At 31.2% G+C, this 11,076-nt stretch overlaps 1 protein-coding gene across 1 annotated transcript; it reads right to left on the reverse strand.

Moving 5' to 3' along the window:
• Positions 1-366: 366 nt before the first annotated feature.
• Positions 367-9,899, reverse strand: LOC118055150 (agamous-like MADS-box protein FUL-L). Its single transcript, XM_035066973.2, has 8 exons — positions 9,338-9,899; positions 2,409-2,487; positions 2,219-2,283; positions 1,822-1,921; positions 1,694-1,735; positions 1,090-1,131; positions 847-989; positions 367-695 (listed from the first exon to the last, which is right to left on the reverse strand). The coding sequence occupies exons 1-8, from the start codon at positions 9,520-9,522 to the stop codon at positions 578-580; spliced, it is 774 nt and encodes a 257-aa protein (XP_034922864.1). The 5' UTR covers positions 9,523-9,899; the 3' UTR covers positions 367-577.
• Positions 9,900-11,076: the final 1,177 nt, after the last annotated feature.

Below are 11,076 nucleotides of genomic sequence, written 5' to 3' on the forward strand. Positions count from 1 at the left end.
AGCTAAAATCCTCTTAACATTTGCTTGTTAAGGTTTCATGGACAACATTTGGAAGCTGAACTTCTTTGTATTATGTTACGAGAGCTTTTTTATCTTATTGATTTGAAATTGATGAGAATTGCATGGACTAAATAATCAATAAAATGGAGTGGCTTGGGGATACTCTCATTTATTGATATTTCACTCGATCTAGAGTGGCTATGATGTGAATCTCCTATTAATTCGGTGCTTGAATGTTAACCTTCTTTTTAATTCACTCATTGTACACATCTTGTTACCTCAGCATGCATGCAATTTACGTCACCATGAGCTTTGCCACTTCTGCTCTGTGATGGCTTGCATGTGCTATTTCGTATGTTTCATCATATTTGTTCCTTTGCAGATATGACAAGGCACCGGAGCTTGTCTTGGTCTTGAAATAGTGAAAGTTACGAAATACATTCTTGTGCTCAAGCACTTGTAATTGTCAGCGTATTTAGTAGAGATTGTGTGATGAATACATTGATGGATAAACGAACGAAGTGATAAATGTTCTTCTTCACTTCATTAACCCATTTATTTTCCGATCTCCCAAGTCTCAAATTGTATCGTTGACATGGCGAAGCATCCAAGATGGCATGGTGCTAGGTGGAGTTTGAACCTCAACATTCTCATTTCCGTTTCCGTTGAGGAATCCTATAATCTGGAAACTGTCACTGCATCATTTACAACAAATGAGTATTTTAATTCAACTAGCAAAGGATGGAATTATAAGCCTCCTTAAATTAATCACACATCTTTCTTTCTTTTTTTCTCACCACCGTAGAAATAATGTTTCTCAAGAGCAAGAAGGGAGAGAACACATACCCTATAGTTAAAGGAGGATGTGGTGACATTGGTGGCGGCAGCGGAGGTTGTACTACTGGTGGCATAAAAGAGGATGAGTTTTGGCCAAGGTTTCGCTGCTCCCATTGAGCTTGCTCAGTCAGTGACTTCTCATTTTCCTTTACCTTTTTGGTTGTCATGAAATTCACCATTATAAGTTGGTCGATGCAAGGTTAAGTGCGAAGCACCATACCTGACAATAATAGTTAAGGGACTTAATTTTACCTGTTCTGCCAGTATGTTGTTCTGCTCCTGCAGTTCCTTTTCCTGTGACAAGCTTGCGTCAGATGACAACGAAGATGAATTTATCACAATTCACATCCCACCCACAACTGACTGTACGTTCTTTTAGTGTATATGTTCATATCCTTCTAGAGTACTTTTGAAGACAAATATTTAACCGGATGTAGAAGTATAGATTGAAAAACAGAAGGAAATGCAAAATGCACCTTCGGGAAATGTCAAGAAGACTCTGTGATTGTTCAAAAACATCGTAGAAATGTTTTCAAAATACTGCCTAACTGACATTAGAGAGGGCGTTTCAAGATTAACATCCAAAGGCATTCTAGAATGTCAGGATTTAAATCAAATCCTTCATGTTGTAAGTGACAAATCTAATCACTGAACTGACGACACCTCAGGTAGAAAGGTGATTCTTCATATATAAACTAAGCCCAAAATCCTAGCTATTTTGTCGTAGAAATTAGAGCCAAGAATCCAGGGCACTTAAGCTAGTGTTTTAGCAGAGCAGGCTAGCGCTATATTAGTGACTTCGTACGGCTACGTAAACATAAAAAAAATATAGCGTGCAGAAGTGCAAGAATCTTACTTTTTTCCGCAGCTCATTAAGGGATTCATGGATGAGTTGGTTCTGCAAATTTGAGATTAACTTACACAATGAGCAAGCATTACAACATGTATATCCAAACAAACACATTGAAAACATGCTAACTTCACCTTTCTGGATCGTATGCGCTTAAGAGCAGTATCTATTTGTTGCTCCAAATATTGAAGTTCTTTCAGACTTAAAGGATCCAATTCCTGTCCTGTATAGTTCCTATATAATCAAATGTGGAATATGTTATATAATTCTCTTGATTGTTAGCCAGTGCCAAGTGAGAAACAGTAGTACGAAAAAGAGGGTTTCAAGCATCCTGAATTTTGTTCAGATTTTCTTAAAGAGAAGGGAATCTCAAAACCAGTCAGTCACAGTAGTTCCCATACCTTCTGAAAAAAACATAAAAAAACTGAACGAGTGTTTCTGTATAGTTGACACAGAGACTACGACTTCAGCAGACTGCACGGATAAAAGTCATGTACTGGAAAACTCAAAAGAAGTCTAGTCTAGTAGTACCTTAGGTTTCTTTGCAAGATTTCAACTCTAGCCATGAGCTTGGGGTGCTCCAGAGACCAGCTTTCCTAAACAGGATTCACAAAAATATTATGAAATTGTGACACATACTAAAGATTTTCAGTTTGAAGACTGAAATACATGATTAATCACATACTATAGACTAATACTAGTAGACCATCTAATATAATACCTGATGTTCAGAACCATTTGGTACAAGCTGTTGCTCTAGATATGAGCATCTCTCGTATCTTTCAAGGATTGATTCCATGCTGCCAAAAAAAAAAGGAAAATTTCGGAAGAATGCTCAACAAAGTTCCAAGCTGATGAACTATAAGCTCTAACATTAACTAACGTCCATGAGTACTAAACAAGAACGATTTTTCCATCAAATGAATGCACTATTTCTTCTAGAATAAGTATTACATGACATGAACATCTAGTGAAGTCCTTAACATGGGGTCAACTTATTCAATTTATGACCCTTATATGCTGTCAGCATTGCAGTCAAATTTAATGGAAATTTTCTAGTGCACAAATGATTTAGAGATCCAAAGTTATTTTGAGCATTTTATCATGTAGATGTTTTCCTACCCCACCTCAGCCTTGTTATATGCCTCTCCTTGCAGCTTCTGAGTTCAATACCTCTTGCCACTAAAGACATTGGCTCCGATAAGCACTTTACCTACTTAATCATTTGAATTCGGTACGTAAATAAAACCTAAGATATCACCTTTTTTATATCATCACTTTCTTCTCTAACGTTAATATTTGTTTGTCTCAATCCAATCTTTCAGTAATGCTGACCAGTAGAAACTTTCTAATTCCAACAAAGTGTGCTTTCTATTTTCTACTGGATTGATTGAAGGGATCCTGCCTTGTAAACTCTACTGCAATTATTCTTTATCCCCATTGTCAAACAATTTGTGTCCAACCAAACTATTAGTTTGGTGGACTCTTTCCCATCATAACTTAACCGAAGGCTTCATGTTATAGTGTTCTTTAGGCGCTGAGTAGCCCGCAACGCCTGCAGAAGAACACTATAACATGGTGAGCTACTCCGGTAGGGACCATATTTGGCATAACATGGATCAATTCAACCTAGAATCTCAAGCTAATAGAGGAAAAAACATCATGCAAAGTACCCTATCTTCTCCTAATCCTATACGTTCAAATAACAAGTTTTCTACTTGGATTCTCTTTCTATATTGCTTTTCAATCATTGAGAACTGCTTCACCATCAAGTTATAAGGTGAGTGATGGTTTTCAATTTAAAATTTTTATGTTCTTTTTGTTTATTTACTCCATGCGAGATATATTTTCTTATACGAACAGTTATTTGTAATGCATATTTTTTTTTATGTTATCAAGTGGTTCGATCTCTACGATATTTGCTTGGACATTGTGTCCAAATCGATTCACTACCACATTAAATATAATAGTTAAACTTGAATAAAATACTCAAAGTTTACAGTAAGTGACTTATCCCCAGCCTTATATTGCTAATATTATTTTTTTATTTATTGATTCCATGTATACATATATTGTTTAACCTAGACAAAAATCTTAAATTTATACGTATTCGTCACTTCTCAGGCAATATCGAATACTAAATCTTTTGCTTGAACAAACTTTCATGGTAAAGACCACATTAAAATAATTTTTCAATGTGTAGAGTTGACCCCTTTAAAGTGTTTCACTTAAGAGTTATATTTTGTTTTGAAAAAATATATGTTAAAAAGAGAAATGATATTATTTAGAGCCTGCAAACTTTCTAAGTAGTTGGCTCTTTGTAGCTGTGATTATTTAAGTATTCAAAATCACATAACTTGTATTCTCACAAGCGTGCCACTCCTTAAAAAAAAGATATGCACATCAGGAATTTATTAAAATACATTTAATTCAAAAACTTAAAATTATTAAATGAGTTTTGTATATATATATACTATAATTTTAATATTAACTATCTGTCGTATTGTTTTAACTTAACACATATTTGAAAATCCTCACATATAATTTTATTATTAATAAAAACTAATTTAGTGGAGGAAAAATCACTCTTCTTCTCCTAACAAAGTATTGTTCATTCTCTTTTTTTATAAAATTATTCATTGGAACAGTACTTTTTTTTTATAAGTTTTTTTTTTAATAATTTTATTATTTAACATTAAATTTATTATGAATTGAATTTTCATAATTTATTTCAGTTTTTTTTTTCTATGAGGTTATCTTATTCTCATGACCCGAGTCATTATTTAGAATGGTTGGGAATTCATCTTCATGATTTATTTTGAATTTACTTTCTATTGAGGATATTTTGATCTTATAATCTAGGATTGATAGGTTAACCTAAGTTGATTCAAGTTTTTTTTTCATTTTTTAATTGATTTTTCAGTTTCATTTTATTATTACATCTCATAACTTAAGTCGCAAGTTTTATATGTTACCATAGGTTGACAAGGGTTGATATATATTATTGTCTCAATTTTGTTTTTTTTTTAAAAGTTATTTTGAAATTTTTTTAGTCAATCTATATTTTCTTTCTAGTTGTCCAAGCTGTCTTTGAACTTTTCAAGTTGACTAGGTTATATCGAATCAATCCCTACACGTTTAGATTTTTTTTTCCCTTCTTGAAAACATGTTAGGCAATGTCTATATTTAAAAAAAAATAACTTTTTTCTAAGAATTGATCCGACTCACAATAGTGTAGATATAAATGATCTAGTAGGATGCTAATGCCATTGAAAACTAATCCTGAAGGAAACAACTAAAGAAACTTAGAATTTCAAGTTCAAACTCTATGTAACAAGATATGGAATCAAGAAAATGAAAATAAAAAAATTATTTTCATGTTATAGATGTTTAGTTAGAAGGAGTGAGGTCAGAATGGGAATAAAAAACAAGAATGAGTATAAACATTAAATACAAGTTTCCTTGGTGAGAATAAAACAAAAAATACGAAATTTTTTTTTTAAAATTGGTAGATTTTTTTATTCATCTTGTTCAACTACTTTTATTACTAATATTATTATATTGATAGTGAAGACCACAATCATGTTAATAGCATAGTTTGTAATGACTTAAAAATTATTAGTAGACCACCACCACTCTTCTTCTATAAATCATCACTTCTTATGATGCCGCATTAATTTTTAAGAGTATACTCCTCCTCCTTCTCCTACCACTATTACTACAACATCACCACCATCACAAACACCACTTGTCCCCCTTCTCCTTTCAATAACTACCATGATGATAGAAACAATCTCTATTACATTATTATTATTATTATTATTATTGAAGAAATTATTTTTCTAATTATTATTTTATTTCCTCTTAAAAATAAAATATTTTTTTTATTTTTTATTCCATTCTTATTTTAGGTTTCTAATTTTCGTTGTGATTCTTCCGTTCTCATTTGGATCTTTCATTCCATTAATCAAATACTAGGAGTTCAGGAATTAGAGTAATACCACTCATTTTGTAGCCTCATACTTGTGATACCTCCTTAAAGTGAAATTTAGAATTAAAAGGATCACTTACTATAAAGTTCGAGCAATGTTGTCAATACCATTCCTACAATTACTCTAATTTAGCTATTGGTATGAAATTTTTCAATACTGAAACATCGCAGCATTTTATTCCAAGATCCTATGTATAAATATTCTCATCAATCTTCTTGTATATGTCTTTCAAAGCTCATCATTTATTGTCATCCATACCAAGAAATGCCCCTATTTTGGCCAAAAACCCATGACAAGAAAGGTACCAATCATAGTTATCATATAGCTAGTAAATATTCTCTCTTTTTTCATTGCATCCATGCTCTCTACTCTAGCTTTGTGAACAGTGCTCGCTACATGTAGGAGATGAGGAGGTTTCTTCTCAAAAAATAGACATTCAAGAAATGATAATAAAAGACATTCAGAGAACAAAATACAAAATTAACTTATTGATTGGAGATAATAAACATGTAGAGACAAGTTAAAAATTTATCTCATCGATTAGCAGAGATGAATAAGAGAGAAATGCAGGATCATTAGAAAAGTAATCATAGATCTATAGCCATTTTTGAGAATCCATTTCAAACACATAAGAAAAGGAGGAAACCTCTTAATCGAGATAAGTATGATATTGAAACTGAAATATTTGTTAATTCTAGTTATTATGATGAGGATTGGAATCAACCATTAAATTATGATTTTTATTTTGATGAGGATAGAATAAAATAATAACAGTAAAGGCAATAATGTTATCATTAATGTTCTTATAACGATCCATTTGATTACAATCACCAGTATATATTTTTAATGGTTATATGAATATAGCATATGTTGATGAAGAAAACTTGAGATTTACAATTCATTACTCTAAAAGACAATGGAAGAGAAATCATTTCTAAATTGATATTTTTTTATGCAAACTTTAACATGAAGAAACTAGAGTCAATATCTAAAATTGTTATATATCCGAAGCGAAGAAAGAAAATAGAGACTGATGCAAGAGGTTTTTAAGGAAAATTATTTTTATTTTATCCTATTTAGTTTAGGAAATTAAATGATATGCTTAATAAAACAAATTTCTTAGTTTATTTATCATTTTTATTGATTTTCTTTTATGTTCAGGGTTTCTAGTTTGTTTAGGTTAGTTGTACAATTTATTTGAGTTATAAATCTCTTAGAAAAATAAACTACTTAAAAAATATATTCATTAATTAAATTTTTTATATAATGACTGTACAATAAAATTTTATATTGATTCTATGTTATCTTTCTTGTGTTATTACGGCCAATGTCAGTAACAATATTAACAACAGTTTTTCAATGTCTTCTCTGTTTACTCTCCCCGCACGTTATTTGTTTTGCTATTGAATTATACATAGGTTTGACGAGTGACATTTCCTTTTTAAGTAACTCACATTATTATTATTATTATTATTATTATTATTATTATGTGATTTTGTATATGCAGCGTCCTGATCTTCAAGCATTGACATCATATGAAACAACATTTTTAGTCTTTAGATGTTTTCTCTATTACTATGATATAATTATGGGACGAGGAAAAAAAACATTATTTTCTGCCAATGAGAAATTCATTTATCGATAGAAAAATTCGAACAAGAGTCTATCCTCGTTCATAAAGCCTTGCAAAAGAACAAAAACAAGGGTTAAAACTGGTTTTTGAGAATGAGTTTTAATTTGTTTTTTTGTTAAATTTTTTAATTTGTTTTTTTTTAAAATTATATTTTTAATATTTTTAAATTTTTTTAATGTGCTAATATTAAAATAAATTTTAAAAAAAATAAAAAATATATTATTTTAATATATTTATAAGAAAAAAAACTTTAAAAAACAATCATTATCACACTCTCAATTACAACTAAGGCTATACAAATACAGTTGCCAACATAAACAAAAATTCTAAAATTATTTTTAATATAAGTACATTAAAATAGTTTAAAAATATAAAAAAAAAAAAAAAAAAATTTAAATTTACACCACCTCATTTAAAATATAATACCAAACAGGCTACCTCCAAATGAAATAAAGCATATAGTACTTATAAAATAAAATATAAATACCAGAGTATGTACGATTTTTTCAGCTACCCACATTTCATAGGAGTTATCTCAGCAAAATAAACGTAAGATCAAACAACAGAGACTTGTATCAGTCTCTTCTCTCCCCGAAGAAAAACCTCAAACTCGAAGTTCCAACTTCTCCTTTATCAACGATATATATATATATATGGGAAGGTGATACATACCTAGAGTCAACAATGGTAACATTGTACTCAAATGTTTGTCATAAACAAAATGTATTTTTGACCTAGTGGAAAATTAAGATCTACAGATGATGCTTGAGATTAATTACATCTAAAACTCTAATAAAACCTCGCAATCTGGTAGAATATTCCAAGTCCATACATGCCCTATATATCTTCTCGTTCTTACAAGGAGGAGAAGGCTCTAAATCTGTACACCCTATGGTAGATATAAAGGTTGACATTGTTATTACAAAGATCTGAAACCAATCCTGCTACTTTCGTATACCCTTGCTTAAACATGTTCTTAAAGGAAAACAAGCATTCGTTAGCTAGCTAATCTTAATTACTGTCAACACAGATCCCTTATTACCAGAAAATCTGGGCAAAAAACACAGCAAGTCTTAGTCAACTTAATGTCCCCAACTATTACCATTGTAGTTTGTTGAAGTAATAATAACCCCTAAGGTCTCTAATGGAAGATCTTTGCAGAAATCTTAAATAACCAAATAGTGTTGCTTTATATCATTGAGGGGGCAAATTCCTAGGTGCACCAACAACAATATATATGTCCTAATATCCTAGGATACTAACCAGACGTTGAGACAAAAAGCCCCATGACACAAAGCTCTATGACCTTTGCCTAGACCTGATTTGCTGAGCTCCACTTATATGATCTTCAGCTTATAATTTGGAAATCCATGTCCTTTCCTACCCCTAAAATACTGCTACTTTTATGGGTGTTTTTGCTATAGTACATTTGAGTAATGACAATTTTACAGGAGTCGAAAACTTTAAAATGTACACAATTGAAACATCCCTTTCTCGTCTCTTTTACTGATTGATTCGGTGCACTAACTCTCTATACAAAGAAAACAAAATTGACTAGCATGACAAAAGCGAGTAAGAGTCGAAAAGTAAAGAAGACCTGTACTGCTGAACGTATATTTATATGCATAAGAACAGATAGAAATACCAAACTCTAGTGTTTTTCTCTCTACAGAGAAATAAATCATAACAGAGCTAACAGTCAGTGATGACACAAAACGGTCACTCATTATGTGCATCTATAGAAACATCAAGGTTCTATATATTTAACACAAATAATACTATAGCATCATTTCTTGTTTAAACCTGAGTTGGTACAGAAAAGAAGGCTCAAAGATTGTTGCGAGAAAATTGGCAGTGGTGATGAATTTCAGTGTAATGCAGACTTTGGACAGCATAAAAAATAACAACAGGCAGAACCCAGATGAGATAGGGAAAAAAAATTCACCCAACAAGTAGAAACTTTACTACAAAGCAAGAACAACATGCAAGAACAAAAATGAAGATAATTGAAGGAAAAAGAAAAACCTTGAGTCAGTGGAGTACTCAAAAAGTTTCCCTCTTGTTGAGAAAACAATCAAAGCCACATCAGCATCACAAAGAACAGAGATCTCATGAGCCTTCTTGAGTAAACCAGTTCTTCTCTTAGAGAACGTCACTTGCCTGTTAATCTTGTTCTCGATCCGTTTCAGCTGAACCCTGCCTCTCCCCATTTTTTTTTCTTGAATTTCTTTCGGAGTTTTATAAGTTAAAAGAAACCAAGAAAAATTCTAAGAAAACCCTAGCTGAGGATTTTATGGTTTCAGCTAATCATTGTGAGAAAAACAAGAAAGCCAACATAAGAAAGAAATAGAGTCATTTATAGGAAGGTATTATGGGCAAGTTTCTATTTTTGTGATGATGGTGGAGAGAGGTCTTGTTATTGTTATTCTATGAAGCAAAAGCTTTTCTTGTGTATGAACACTGAATGTTCCTGTGTGTATGTGTATATATGGGAAAAGAAAAAAAATATAGGAATTTTTTTTTTCTTTTTTTTGTTTAGTGTGATTTGGGTCTGGAACTTTGGCAAGGCGGTTTTGCAAAACAGGAGTGGTTTTAGAGTTAAGTGCTTGTCGAGTTGTGATTGGTTGAGAGGGTCTGATGTTGGTTAATGTCTCTTATAGAGCCACAGGTTTATGGGAGAGATAGTCCGTACATAACGTATTTGTTTTGGTGGCATTTGTTTGCGTGACGGCGCTTCTTCACCTTCTGTTAGGTCACCCTTGTTACGTCTCTGTCACCATTTATAACGTTCTCTAAGTTTTGGCTGTTGTTATTGTTTTAAGCAGTGATTTTGAGAAATTTTGATATTTATTTGTATGCGTTGATATATAGTTTTAGATATTATCTTTATGTGTTAATATTAAAATTAAATTTTAAAAAAATAAAAATAAAATATTATTTTAATATATTTCCAAACAAAAATCAATTTAAAAACACAATATTTACTACGATCTCAAAAATAATTCTTTATCTAGCAAAATCACTTTTTTTTCATGCCTTCTAAACTAAATCATAATGGGAGATTGAGGGTACAAACATATCTTTACATCATTACTCTCTTATATCTCAATGAAAAAGTAAAAAGTTATCAAATTCCATAATGCTATGAGCACTTAGACATGGGTGTTTGTCACTGTTACCATTATAGCAATCTCTTAAAATTCATCATTTTTTTTCTATAAACCTTACAATCCATCACTTTGATGTGATTCTTATATCATTCACAATATTGGAGATTAGGAAAGTCATTAGAGGATGTTATTTCTCAGTCTAATTTGAGTTTAAATCCTTCAATTAAGAAGTAATTTAATTCTTTTTACAAGTTCGAAATTTGTAAATGGGAGAATTGCCACTGCACAGTACTTCCAAATGAACTGCAAGCTCTCTTTGCCTCTCTTTTTTTTTTTTTTTTTTTCCAACCATAGCATCTTTCAGAATAAAACACCTAGCTCAAGTGGAATAATAACATACTAATAAACAATCTAGTAGAAGGTTCAGTGATATAATTTTAGGAATTAAAAGATTTGTTTTCCTTGTAGTCTCAAGTTCGTGTTATGTGGTTACTAATATGATAGCTATTGAAAATTTATATGGTTGTTAATTTAAAGGCTCATGGGATTAATCGAGGTGTGTACAAACTGGTTCAGACATTCATATTAATTAAAAATAAAATAAAATAATAATAACATGCTAATATATAGGAGATAGCACAACCGAGCAATCTA

Source organism: Populus alba, chromosome 4 (assembly GCF_005239225.2).
Source record: "Populus alba chromosome 4, ASM523922v2, whole genome shotgun sequence".
Taxonomy (NCBI): domain Eukaryota; kingdom Viridiplantae; phylum Streptophyta; class Magnoliopsida; order Malpighiales; family Salicaceae; genus Populus; species Populus alba.

Excerpts from the sequence above, each read along its gene's own strand:
- LOC118055150 (XM_035066973.2), bottom strand. The coding sequence starts at position 9,522 with ATGGGGAGAGGCAGGGTTCAGCTGAAACGGATCGAGAACAAGATTAAC. Across the intron at positions 2,284-2,408 it reads CAAATGGTTCTGAACATCAG|GAAAGCTGGTCTCTGGAGCA; the intron begins GTATTATATTAG and ends AATCCTGTTTAG. Across the intron at positions 990-1,089 it reads ACAACATACTGGCAGAACAG|GTAAAGGAAAATGAGAAGTC; the intron begins GTAAAATTAAGT and ends ACAACCAAAAAG.